The sequence below is a fragment of the Balearica regulorum genome, chromosome 2, assembly GCF_011004875.1.
Source record: "Balearica regulorum gibbericeps isolate bBalReg1 chromosome 2, bBalReg1.pri, whole genome shotgun sequence".
NCBI classification, from domain to species: Eukaryota; Metazoa; Chordata; class Aves; order Gruiformes; family Gruidae; genus Balearica; species Balearica regulorum.
In genome coordinates this window covers 130,120,974-130,135,245 of record NC_046185.1, presented here as the reverse complement: position 1 = coordinate 130,135,245, position 14,272 = coordinate 130,120,974, and the positions used below count along the sequence as shown (strand labels likewise).

The following is a 14,272-nucleotide window of genomic DNA, read 5'->3' as shown; positions in this document are numbered from 1 at the left end:
TTTTTTTCCAAGGCGCTTTAGGGACTGACAGGAAATCCCATCTCTCCTAGAGTCCATGAAGTCTCACCCTGCTGCAGTGGTAGGGTGGTGGAGCACTCAGACGAAGCCACATCAACTTCATTTTAACAGTCCATTGACTACTGCACAGAGGAGAAAGCTTTCTAATTATTCTGCAGACATGATTGTAAATATTTCATTTAAATAGTTACAGCTAAAGAAAACTAGAAGAGGCTTGTCTGTGCCACTTGAATTTCATCAAGTTTGATTTACTAATGTTCTAGGTTATGATTTGCAAACTAGACTGGTGTTCATGTTTGACAGAGGAATACGGTATGAACCAGGTGGTGCATTTATTGATCACTGCAAAATGGAAAAGTTAAAGCCATCTTTTTTTAAGACAAGATGGCAACTTCTGACTAAGGAGCACAAACTGTATGTAGCTGTCTTTCTGGACAGATGAACTTGTTAATTATCCCTCTGTTTTTGCTTGAAAGCTGCTTTGGGAAGTTTCACCCTCCTTTCTGTTTTTCCTTGGAAGTGGGTGATATGTGTGTGTCTGTGTGTGTGACTTTGTTATTCTCCTAATTTTTTATTTCCTTTTATCAATCTTTTAATCTAGTTGTTTTTTTTTAATTTGATATGATGTCAAATATAAGTAGTTTTCAAGCCAAAATAAATGAAGACCTGTTTCATGTCTCGACTTAGAGAAGGTTTATCAATAAGCCTATGTATAGGTGAAGATGCCATGTGCTTGTATAGATTGACATATCTGATCCAAAAAATTTAGGCCAGTAATCATTGTGTCTGGTCAAAATAATATGTAGAAGGGGTCTTACTGTCTCTGCTCTCTGAGCGAGGTGTTTGATGTCTTTTTTCAAGATCCAGGATGAGAACATACAGTAGTGAGCAGTTGATGAATTTGTATTTCTTAATATGAATAAATATAGAAACTTTACACATCTATCTGTACACATTTGTGTATTTCACTCCCTGTATTCCTGTACAGGTAGGTATATACCTACACAGAGAATGAATGCATCAGCCAGTTACAGGTCTTTTTGGAACACTGAAGAGAAGTAGGCATGAATGTGGTGGAGTTTGTATGGTTTTCAAACTGGTAGTCCTGAATTTCAGTGTTCAGAATGAAAATTCAGAAGGTTTGCAACGTAGATTTTCCTTTCTTTCCAAAATATTTGCATATCTGTTTCAAATACCATCATGACTAACTAATACATACTGACACATTTCAACTACCCTGTACGAGGTAAGAGAGCACAAGAGTGTGTGTGTGTGTGTGTGTGTGTGTGTGTGTGAGATAGGGATGCTTTTATGAATAGTGTATCTCATAAAAATATATCAAAATATTCAGCTTTATTGAAGTGGAAGCATCTGTAAGTTACTGGTTTTTTCATCGTTTGGGAAATATTCTCCTACTTAGTATTTTGTAGAGGAGCTAATAGGATCCTCACCTTTTCCAGACTCGGGATAAGTAGCTAGCACTATCTAAGCTCCCTTATCCCTGTTCAGACTTTGCAGAAAGCCTGACTTAAGAGAAATGTCTGCTGTTCCCAAGTGCAGAGCAGAAGTATTCATAATATAAATGACAGGAGAATAAGTGAATTAATATTATTATTTCTCCTTGGATTTTTGCTTTCATCCCTCCCCTGTCCTCATGCGCAGATGTTCTCCCAGTGTAACGAAGTGGCAGTGCGTCCGACACCCCATGATGCTATGCAGAGGCTTGTCTAAGGCCCCCTCCTCCTCATTGTCCACCTACCCACGTCCACTCTCAGTTCTGATGGGTTGTTTCCTGATGTTCCTTCCACGTCTCCAGCCCATACTTGAGTTTCTAACCAGTCTCCAGCAGATTGGTTATAAATGTTCGTTTGGCACTTCGCAAGTGCATTCACTGGGCACTTTGCTGAAGGGCCACATTTTTACATCAAATAGTAGCAGTGAGCTGGTTAGGAAGGATGGCTTTTGGGATCGCAAGCACCATTTAGAGCATTGATACCGCTTACTGCATTTGTCTGCTGCTGGGGATATTTTTTCTCCCATTTAAATGGCTCAACACATCATTCGTGAAAAAAGGGAGCACAGTTTAAATGCTATATTCAAATTTTTCATCTTGCATTCAAGTTAACATTGATATTCCTTCTTACATTTAATGATGCCCTTACTGTGTAAATGGAAGCAGCATAACAAAATAGATGACTCCTGCTTTTGCTGTTGAAGTTGTTTGAACTTGACCCTGTCTCCCCTGGCTATTTAGCAGCAGCCTCCTTTATTAAGATTTATTTCAATTTATTTTAGCTAGTGTTCAGGAGCACATTATTTTCTTTACTAGGTCAGAAAATATTTGGGTTTTCCTTTCTTGTTCAATCTTACTCTTTTCTGTTAAAGCTGAATATATATAGAAATATATTCTGGTTTAGTAGTAATAACAGATGTCCGTGTTTGGGGAGGTTTTGTTACTTTCTGGAGTTTATAGTGTTTTGTCTGATATATTGATTATTGGCTGCTGGACCATTTCCTCAAGGAAACAAACCCAAGTTAAAAATACCCTCATAAGGGATGCCTTAGACTAGCTCTTTTGAAAGTTTGGTACAAGCAAGTAAACAAACAAACAAAGAAACAAACAGACTGTGGTAGGTTGACCCTGGCTGGGGGCCAGGTGCCCACCAGAGCCGCTCTATCACTCCCCTCCTTCTCTAGACAGGGGAGAAAAAGTACAACCAAAAGCTTGTGGGTCAAGATAAGGACAGGGAGAGATCATTCTCTAATTATCGTCATGAGCAAAACAGACTGAACTTAGAGAGGGAATTCATCTAATTTATTACTAAGCAAAACAGAGTAGAGGAATGAGAAATAAAACCAAGTCTTAAAACACCTCCCCCCACCCCTCCCGTCTTCCCGGGCTCAACTTCACTCCCGGCTTCAACCTCCTCCCCCCCCCAGCGGCACAGGGGGACGGGGAGTGGGGGTTACACTGTCAGTTCATCACACGTTGTTTCTGCTGCTTCCTCTTCCTCAGGGGGAGGACTCCTCTCATCGTTCTCCTGCTCCAGCATGGAGTCCCTCTCACAGGAGACAGTCCTTCACGACCTTCTCCAACGTGAGTCTCTCCCATGGGGTGCAGACCTTCAGGAGCAGACTGCTCCAGCGTGGGTAACCCATGGGGTCACAGGTCCTGCCAGCAAACCTGCTCTGGTGTGGGCTCCTCTCTCCACAGGTCCTGCCAGGAGCTTGCTCCAGCGTAGGCTTCCCACGGGCCACAGCCTCTTCGTTCAGGTGCCTCCACCTGCTCCGGCGTGGGGTTCTCCATGGGCTGCAGGTGGAATCTCTACACCCCCTCATCCTCCCTCCATGGGCTGCAGGGGGACAGCCTGCCTCACCACGGTCTTCACCACGGGCTGCAGGGGGATCTCTGCTCTGGCGCCTGGAGCACCTCCTCCCCCTCCTTCTGCACTGACCTTGGTGTCTGCAGATGTTCTTACATCTTCTCACTCCTCTCTCTGGCTGCAAAAGCGCTCTCTAACTGTTTTTCTCTTTCTTAAATATGTTATGACAGAGGCGCTGATTGGCTTGGCCTTGGCCAGCGGCAGGTCCGTCTTGTAGCCAGCTGGCAATGGCTCTATCAGACACAGGGGAAGCTTCTAGCAGCTTCTCACAGAAGCCACCCCTGTAGCCCCCCCCGCTACCAACACCTTGCCATGCAAAACCAACACACAGACCCAATTCTTTTTAAATTTTTCATCTTTAAAGGTGATAGAAATAACCTTGATTGAGTGGAAATCAGCCTGCAGTAAGTGCCACAATAACAGTCAGAGCTGCTGACCTTATTGCATCTCTTTGCAGTGCATTATCCTTCTGCAAATGGGTCGTTATGCATCTTACCTTCTCCGTAGGTTACAGCACACCATCAGAGCAGAGCAGTTGTGCAGCTTTGAGCAGCAGTTAATAAAAGCATTCTTTGTGTTCTTTGCTTTTGTCTTTCCTTTTATATTCTTCCTAGTAGCGAAGATCTCCACTCCTACCTTCTCCCTAGTGCTGTCAATTTTACAGAGAGTATTTTGTTGGAAGATACGCAATTTGGCACTTTTCTGTGCTGGTGGACTTAAGCTGAGTTTTGTTATTTGGGTAAATGGTGACCAGTTTATCACTTGAAGGTTTGTCTTTCTCCTCTAGAACAGCTCATTCTCCCTGCTGCCTTCTGTCCCGAGAACCTCACAGAAGTGGGCAGAGACATGGTATTATTATGGTTTTATATGTGATTTATACAACCTATTCAGTCTGCTCCCTACTAATCCCTGTTTCCTGAGAGCAGTCCCAGCAGAGATGAGGAATAGGATGGATCATGGTGTCTCGGGGCCAGAAGAAACTGAAGAGGTTGTCATCCCTGCATCAAGAAGAGATGTTTGCATATCCTCTTCTCAAAGCCTTTCAAGGCTGAAGATTTCATGACCGCCTCTGCTTATTTATTTAGTGTTTAATTATTTTTAACACTTTCCTAACATGTAAGCTCTATCTTCTTTTTTGCACTTTAAGCCTATTACTTCTTGTCATGTCCAGTAAGCGTGCAGAGAACAAATTATTTTCTCCTGAAAGCTGCCTTTTTCGTACCTGTCTGCTACGGCCTCTCTCTGTCTTCTTTTGTATAAGCCAATCTCTTTTCATGTCTTTCACATTTGCTAAATCCCTGCTCACTCCGATTATTTGCTCCGGTCTTTCTTGAGATGTGGTGCCCAAACCCACACTCAGTATTCCAGGTAGAGGCTTTCTGAGTGGACGTTGCAAGGAGAGGATTACTTTAAGGTGTCGTCGTTGTCGTACTTGTTTTTATATCCCAGTATGGCATTCTGGTTTTGGCAGTTTTTTGCAACAGGCAGCATCAGTGATTTGTGGTCATTTTGTGATCTGTAACGATGCCAGGATCCTTTTCTGTGGAGACCTGTCTAGTAGTCACCCCTCTGGTATTTTGAATGATTTTGGCATCTTGCTCCCAGCTACTTTCTTGTCCTGGAGGCATCGTAGCCCCTTGCTGTCACGTTGCTGAATGTATATCCATCGAGCGGCCATAATGCTGGCGTCCCCGTGGCTCTGTAACTGAATGACAAAAAGAGCTGCAGACTTCCAGAACTATTCATGTCACCTTTCTCTCTGGAGAGCCTCTGAAACATGGGCAGCGCAGGTGGAGTATGTTCTGGGGGCTTGTGCATTGCTAGTTTCTTTCTGAGGAATGCTCCTACCTCATCGCACAGCAAAACTATATGAACGTAGTCATGAAGTTACGTGGCCTGGATAGGCTTGTCACATGAAGCCTGTCCCATCAGTTATGTTAAATGCCGTTGACGGAAAATCTTAGGAGAAAAGACCATCTTTTCATTATGTGTGTACATAGTCACTGTCTATAACTGGCGTGTCCTTGGCTGGGCAGTACAGACGTTACGTTGCTGCTACGCCTGCCAACGTTAGCAACAGGCTTTATGACTTTTTGCAAAACCAAGAGTTGCTTCTCTTTGAAAACATTGATGCCAGAGAGCCTGATAAGGTAGCAGTAAGAAAGTGATAAAAAGGGAGTAAAAAAGGTAGATAAATATTTCCCTCAAAAAGAATGTTCTCCCAGTTTAAATTGCTTAAGAGTCATTGATGTGAAATAATTTGTCCTATTTGCAGGGAAAGTTAGACGCGTTAATTGTTCTAAGTAGAAATTTCTTTAAGAAAAATTTGGAGGCAAATAGAAGTTATAGAAGTGACGAAGTACAACATAGTTTTTTACTTCAGTCTATTTAATGAGGACTTAGAATCTTCCTTAATCTTTTTCTTAGTTGATCGTAAGACTAAAGTTTGCAGTTGGCTCATGACGATTCTGCCAAAAGCTGAACAATTCGGACAATAAACTCCTTTTCTTACAGTCTGTTTTTACTGGGCTTGTCTTGAAAGCTTCTTTTCCAAATATTCTTTTTTTTTTTTTTATGTCAAACTAAGATGAAAAGTATATTTATGTCTGTGGTGGGTTGGCCCTGGCTGAGGGCCAGGTGCCCACCAGAGCCGCTCTATCACTCCCCTCCTTCTCTAGATAGGGGAGAAAAGGTACAATGAAAGAAAACTTACGGGTCGAGATAAGGACAGGGAGAGATCATTCTCTAATTATCATCACAAGCAAAACAGACTGAACTTAGAGAGGGAATTCATCTTATTTATTACTAAGCAAAACAGAGTAGAGGAATGAGAAATAAAATCAAATCTTAAAAACACCTCCCCCCACCCCTCCCATCTTCCCAGGCTCAACTTCACGCCCGGCTTCAACCTCCTCCCCCCTCAGCGGCACAGGGGGACGGGGAGTGGGGGTTACGGTCAGTTCATCACACAGTGTTTGTGCTGCTTCCTCTTCCTCAGGGGGAGGACTCATCGTTCCCCTGCTCCGGCGTGGGGTCTCTCTCACGGGAGACAGTCCTTCACGGCCTTCTCCAACGTGAGTCTCCTCCACGGGGTGCAGACCTTCAGGAGCAAACTGCTCCAGCGTAGGTCCCCCCACAGGGTCACAAGTCCTGCCAGCAAACCTGCTCTGGCGTGGGCTCCTCTCTCCACGGATCCACAGGTCCTGCCAGGAGCTTGCTCCAGTGTGGACTTCCCCACAGGGTCACAGCCTCCTTCAGGTGTCTCCACCTGCTCCAGTGTGGGGTCCTCCATGGGCTGCAGGTGGAATCTCTACACCCCCTCATCCTCCCTCCATGGGCTGCAGGGGGACAGCCTGCCTCACCACGGTCTTCACCACGGGCTGCAGGGGGATCTCTGCTCTGGCGCCTGGAGCACCTCCTCCCCCTCCTTCTGCACTGACCTTGGTGTCTGCAGAGTTTCTTACATCTTCTCACTCCTCTCTCTGGCTGCAAAAGCACTCTCTAACTGTTTTTCTCTTTCTTAAATATGTTATCACAGAGGCGCTGATTGGCTTGGCCTTGGCCAGCGGCGGGTCCGTCTTGGAGCTGGCTAGCATTGGCTGTATCAGACACAGGGGAAGCTTCTAGCAGCTTCTCACAGAAGCCACCCCTGTAGCCCCCCCGCTACCAAAACCTTGCCACGCAAAACCAACACATGTCTAGTCAACTAGAATTACTGAAAAATAATTAAGATTGTTCCAGCCAGAAAATATATCAGATTAAACTTCCTTTGGGAAAACAACTCACTGCCTGCTCTGAGTGAACACACTGACATTAATAACTCTTAGGTCGTGTTTCTCTGCTGTTTCTGTGTACTGGGGAGAAGAACAGAGAGCCAGGTGCAGCTACCTACTTTATTCTTTCCCTTCCCCTTTTATATTCTCTTCATGGATGTATTAAGTCAGTGGTTGAAATAGCTAGATATACAGTGTTATGCCAGGCTGGCCCTTCTAAATTACAGACAGATTGCTGTCCTAGAGGGATTTCTGAATTTTCATTCCAACATTTCTAGTTTTCAGCTTTGGCCACTGGATAAGGAAATATGTCTTGTGCAATGAAGCTGAAGAGAAATTAAATTTTTCTGAAATTAGGGTTATCTTGTGTCTGTGGTAGTTACTTAGGCAGAAAGAATTCTTCAGGGTATCTTCAAAGCTTCAGTGCAGTGTGGCTTAGATGTCAATGCTTGCAATGAAAATCTATCACATTAGGGAATGCTCACCTCCTGCCTGCATTATTCCCAGTAGTTTTGTGAGGAGTTATCTTGCAGAGTGGTGTAGGATTTTAATACAATAATCTGTACATTAGCAGGAGTATGTCATGCCGGGTCTAAACCATCCTGACCAAAAGAGGAGCCACAAATCCCAGGGCATTAAGATTCAGTAAACTTCAAAATGATGTAAAAGTAATATATTGAATTAGCTTAGATAGCTAGTGTATTTTTTTGAAGACTTATTTCGTTCTCAGTGTGGACTTCAAACCCCAATACAACTGACTCCACACCTTGAAGAATATGCTGTAACATTGTAAGGAAAACTTGTAAAACTAGACCAAGTGTATAAGTCAGGGGTTTTTTGAGGTGGGGAGAGGCAATCAGGTTTGGCAGGCTGGGAGTCAAGGCTGGAGTATGCAGAGTCTCTCAAACATGAGCTTCCAAAGGCCTTTGGAGAGAGCCAGGAGAGCTGTGCTGGGTTTCATTGCTTTGAGCACACTTCAAGATGAGGTGTCGTTGAATGTTGCTGGCTTTGTAAGGATACTGGATTAGTAGTGATTTAGGCTGGTTTACCCTACTTCTTATTTCCTGACCAACTGGATTTTAGTTTCAAACAATTTTGGCATTCACTGATGATTCATAATTCATACAACTATGAATTTCGGTAGTAATTTTCAGTGTTTTCCACCTGGTTTCTGGAACAATGACCAGAAATGGCTGCTCTGCAACAACATTTTTTTGGTTTGAGGTTGTCAAGAATACCTTTTTCTAAGCCAGAAAATTACCATCCCACATTTGAGTTGAAAGCTGCCACTTTTAGTGGACAGACAGAACCCATATTTTTTGTCCTCTGGATGGGAGTACTAAAAGCAAGATGTGGAGTTCTTTAAGGCAAAATATATTTTCATTAGTGAAGACCTACTGTTTGCCTTATGTAATTTTCTTCAGTTTTGTACATTGATTTTGTCTGTTAGCGTAAGAGTCCTAAATGATTCAACCCCTCTGATCTCTCCCCTTGCTCAATGTCTGGGAAGATGGGCTAGAGTGATAGATAAAACCAACTGGGAAAGGTGGCCCTTGTTTCATCAAGAAATTGTGAGGGCTATATGGAAAGTGATGGAAGTGTGCTTCATAGCCATTATCTATTAAAAAACCCTAAGTGTATGTGTCCTCAGAATAAGGCTGATTATTCTGGGCTCCTACCACTGGGAAACAGTCATTTTTCTACCTGTGGATATTCTGTTCTTTCCACGACTAACAATTCTCTTAGGCACATCTGCCTGACTTTGTGCGCATGAGCCCATTTAGAGCAGGGGAGGGAGAGCTAATCCCAACTGAATTTCGGTCACCTTTGCCTTCTGGGATGTATAGAATTTCCCTTGAAGTTTGTACAGGGTCTGCGGTTGGCGCAAAACAGACCTGCTGGCTGCTTTGATACTTTTAAGCCTCTGCTCCATCAATTGTGCAGGCTTTTGGTTTATTTCCAAGTTCAGTCCAACATTCTGGTTTTGATCTAGAGACCCTGATGTTATTTTGATCTTTTATCTCGCTGTAACTTTGTTTCATTGGGTTTGTTCCTAGCGGAGAAGTTGGTTAGCAGCAAAATGATTATTTCAGGCTAAAGGTTGTGGTGAGCACAGGAGAAGATTTTTAGATTCTGGGTCACCTGGATGGTCTGGCAGATCTGGAACTTCATTTCAGGGAATACTACAGTATCTTTCTTGCCTGAAGCCAAGTGCTGAAGCTGTGACCGTTTTAGACATGTGGATGCTAAAAGATGCTGGAGTGAAGGTTTCTGTTTAATAGCAGAGGGGGGAAGAATATAGGATTTGATGATCTTTGTGTGGGTTCTCAGAAGAACAAATCTTTTAGCTCATGGACAGCAGGAAAAATGCAAACCGCAGTGTCCAGGGCAGTTCAGTCAGTTGGTAATTAAATGATAAAAATTTCACAGGTAAGTATTTATTTTTGCATAGATGGTGGCATGAGAGGGATACAAAATGTGCCTCCATTTCCTCAAGGAGTTATTTCCAGATTGCTTTTATACTTTTTATATATAGGTTTATATATCTTTATATATGAATATACATATATTTGTGGGGGAACTTGTGCTTACAGGTAATTTTAAGGGTGAAAGCTAGTACCGTTAACTCTTTTCTGAGGTAGATGAACGTATTAGGTTTTATTCTGTGTGTACATACAATCAAGGCAAATCTGCATTTTTGAAAAGCAGCAGATTCTGAATCCTAAATGAAAGTCATGCTTTACATTCTGTGGTGTAAAGGTTTTATTTGGCTTCCTGTGGGAATGAAAGTTTATTTGTTTGTTCCTTGTCGTCATTTTCATGTACTAAGTGGCCTTTGTTTCCATGAAAGAGAAGATTGCATGTGGTGGTGTCACCTAACCCAGCTTCTGATACCTAATTTTTAATTAAGTTCCCAGCTAAATATATGCTTTGAGGGTCATTAAGGTCTATAAGGATGACAAGAAGGCAGCACAGTTCCAAGATAGTAAAGTCATGTAGTGCTACTAAAGATGAACGTATGAACAACCTCCTTTCTGAGGTAATATGGCTTTTCTTGATTAGTTTTTTTTTACTTATAAAAATATAAAGTTAAAAAAAAATATGAATTCATACACTTTCTTCTCTGAGTTGCCATGTATGCACATAGAAACACAGCACCTGCGCTTGGCAATTCCTCTGATTCTGCTCTCTCTTCACTTCTGCATTTTCTTTTTCCTGTTGTTCCTGCCCCTCAGATCTCGGAAATGTTTGCATCAAGGTATTATTCCTAGGCAGGAGTTTCAAGGGTATGATACTGCTATTGTTAGTGCCGTGCTGGAACAGAAATGCCAAGCTGGGAAAGAAGCACAGTAAGGCCTTGATTGAACTCCCATCGGTCTTCCATTGAAGATTCTCATTATCTTGTACAGACTTTTGTTCATCTTGCGCTGTATTGTAGCCTTAGTGACTGCAGGGTAGAAAGTCAGCTGCTTCAGTTTATTGTGTGGCGTGTAGATTATTGGATCAAAAATGTCACATTTATGCATTTGCTATTCAGAAATTAAACACCTTTATCAATATGAGGTTTTCATGAGTGAAATAATGAGATATAATAAAAACAAGAACAAGGGTCCTTGTTTCCAGTCAGATAAAATGGTGAAAATTCATTGGTTTTATCCTAAAGGATGAAACAGTCTTGAAACCACAATTTTTCTTTATGTGTGTCACTGTGTATGAAGCAGTAGTTCCATTAATATGGACAGCTTTACTCAGGTATGCGCTCACTCAGGGGTTGGTTTTTTTAATAATCAAGAGCCTTTATGTATATCTTGTATTAAGCTCTGTCATGCTTATGCGTACAAACACTGGCTGAAGTTACAGCCCGGTAAAAAAACACTATTGATAAGTGCCACAGCTGGAGAGAAAGAGAGAGGGCACATCTCTTTATGAAGACACTTAAATGCATGCCTATATATGAATACATCTTAAAACCTGAAGATTAATACGCAATAATCGATGGAGCCTGTGTGCGCGGTGAGGTACCTCCGAGAGCCGGGGGAGCCGTGCCCCCTGCCGGCATCGCCTGCCCCTGCTGCAGGGGTACCCGGATGGGGCAAGACAAAGGCTGATTGATGAAAAATGAACTTGCTTTTTTGCAAACTTGCCAAAAGATTGAGCTCTGAGAAACGAGTCAAAGTGTCAGATGTAGCCAAAGTTTCCAGATAAGAACACGACGTTCCTAAAACTTGGTTTGAAGCTTTTTAAAGTAATTGGGAGTTCTTCCGGCAACTTTCAGTGTACTTTGGAGACTTCAAGGAATTTAAGACTAGATATAAATCCAGAAACCTTGTTTCTCCCAAGAATATTAAATTTTTTATCTTTGGTTGGTTGCTGTATATAGGCAAAAAATGTTTTTAAGAAGCTATAGGGTATATAACAAAAATAGTCTTATTTTATAGTACAGACATTAGATTGGCAAAATGGCAGTAAACTATTCTTTATCCATTTGATCAGATTTTATACAATTATATGTATTTTTTATACAATTATGTCTATTTTTGTCATCATTAATACATGTTATTCTTCCCAGAAATCCATCAATAAAACTACCTCTTCTGTTTTCATTTTTCTGTTCTTCTGTGTACTTACATTCCAGCCACAGTTTTTAATCTGTCGAATTTCATCACTTAGATGGGTGCAGTCGTCTTCATTAATATTCTTAATAAACTTAATTTATTTTTATGTAGTTTATTTAAAATTGAGTATGTTTTTAATATTTTTTCCTTTTTTTCAAATTTTAGGTGGAGAACAGACCAAAGTATTATGGAAGAGAGTAAGTATTCTCCCCTTTTAGGTATCTGTTGGGTATATCCAAAAGCTGTTCTTCTAGAACTTAAAATAAAAAAAATGGAGGTCTGATAACATATTTTATTTTACCTTTCACTTCAACTGGGAGCTAAATATGTTGATGGCCTAGTAATTTAGTTATGTTACAGTCTAGTACTGCTGCTCGCAGTCCATGGACTGTGCTGCAGTGTGATCCTGCATGTTTATTTTGCTTTTCTCACGACAGTTTGGGGAAAAAATATTGCCTGAAGTATTTTTTCCTTTTATTTTGATTGTGGCTTTAACCTCCCAGTGGTCCTGCAATGGCCTGGGGAGGAGAGAAGCAGCTTGCCTCTCTCGCTGCCTTTTTGTATATGTTCCTATACTTTGAGCACCCTACGTGGTTGTGGAAGCAAGCGCGTATGCTACTGCATGGGTAAACGCTGTTCTCCTTGCTAAACTTAGGAGGTCTGAAATACCCAGAGAAGAGGTGTTGTGAGGAAAATGACGGACCACTGGAGTATAATTCCTTTGTGCTCAGCAGTCGTCTTGCCAATAAATCACTTGAAAGGGGCTGGGTCTTGCCCTGGCATGGAGATTTGGCCAGGTGAAGGAAAAGCCATGGCAGCAGCCACCCAGATCGGGCATTTGGTCTTTACTGGAGTAATCTGCCAAGACCCTAGCCCTTATCGCTAGCTAAATTACTTAGGTCCCATGTTCTATTTTTTCTTGCATCCCAGACACATCATCTGTGTTTAATGATCCTTTTCTACCATCAAAAAACCTCAAGAGCCGGTAACTTTGCCCCTAATTACTGAAGTTTCATTTTTAAAGCGTTATCTTTGACAACAGGGAATTCGGATCTAGCCACTAGAGTACAACAGAGCTAAAGACAGTACCTACCTGAGCAACCCATCACGCTTCCTACAGCAGGACTTGTAAAACCATTACAGCAGCCTTTAGTCCAGGAACCTGCCTGGCTGTTGACATGCCCTGGGTTTGTGGAGCAGCAGGGCTGGCAGGAACTGTGAGAAGTCACCTCGGTGAACCGTCCCAGGCAAGAGCACATTAGCTGTTATCATCTGGAAAGATTTCAGGCCCACTGGGGACGGTCCTATAAAAGCGCTTGACTCAGTGCTCAGTAGTGCTTGGAAAGAGAATCAGGGATTTCTAGGGAAAGAAACAGAAAATACATAATGATATTACTATATAAATCTATAATGTAGCTGCATTTTAAGTAGTGCATGTAATTCTCGTCCCTCTTTACCCCTTCCTCCTCCCTCCATTTTGGAAAGGCTGTAGAAGAAATGGAAAGTGCAGCAAAGTACAGCAGTGGAGCGAAGGGATGCAGCTCCAACCATATGAGGAAAATGAACAGGTCTTCTTCAGTGGGTGTCCAAGAGAGGGACATGCACAGTGTCCCTCTCAAGTTCATTGCCACAGGGTACTGCGAAGGCCAGAAGCATAAAGATATGAAAGGGTTTACAAGTGAGATTCTCAGATTCATGAAGGGTAAAGTCACAGCTGGTGGGACACAACTTCTGGCTAAACCAGTGATGGATGGACAGGGATGTGAAGTGAAAGAAATATGTCACCGCTCCCTGTACTCTTTCCGTAAGCATTTATTGTCAGCTGCTGTCAGAGGCAGGCGTCTGAGCTCAGGGGATCTTGTACTGTGTACAAGCTGGTTTTATGACCTTATAAAAATGTACCAAAAACATCCATGAGAAAGCTTGGATTACCCAGTCCATATGACCCATGGTTAAAGAAATTTCACAAGTGCCCCAAGTCTCCTGTCCCAGCAGTTTCTTAAATTCATCACCAGAAGAGCTTTTTTCCTAGTATCTAACCTAAAGCCTGCTATATTTTATAATGAGCTTCTGGTGGCAAATGACCTATGCTCATTATTTTTAACTAGAGTTATGAATTGCCGTGAGTTTACTGGTAAAGATAGGCTTAAATTATGTCATCTAGGGGATGCTCATTTTAATTTGGATGTGGCAGTAAATGAGTGTGTCCCCACCAGTACAGACAGAAAGTGTGAATTAATTTACATAATTCTGAATAGAAAGTCACTCTGGAAAGATCACCTAAACCTACTATTTCAAACATGTATTAGTTGTGAAAAGACAACGTAAAGAGAATGGAACAACAATTGTATTTACATCCAATGTGGTTTTCTTATCTTTCACTACTGAGCCAGAGGCAGTGTTAGAAATGTGCCACTTCATGTGTGTTGTCAGAAAAGAGAAAATGCTGAAGGCCAGTACATTTTAGTCCCTTTTTTCAGAC

The 14,272-nt window shown here is 42.1% G+C and overlaps 1 protein-coding gene across 1 annotated transcript in view; it reads left to right on the top strand.

Moving 5' to 3' along the window:
* CHN2 (chimerin 2) overlaps positions 1-14,272 on the top strand; it is a 167,958-nt gene that overhangs the window by 81,315 nt on the left and 72,371 nt on the right. Inside the window, exon 4 of the mRNA XM_075745910.1 lies at positions 11,956-11,987. Within this exon, the coding sequence (XP_075602025.1) occupies positions 11,956-11,987 (32 nt within the window). The remainder of the gene's footprint in view (positions 1-11,955; positions 11,988-14,272) is intronic.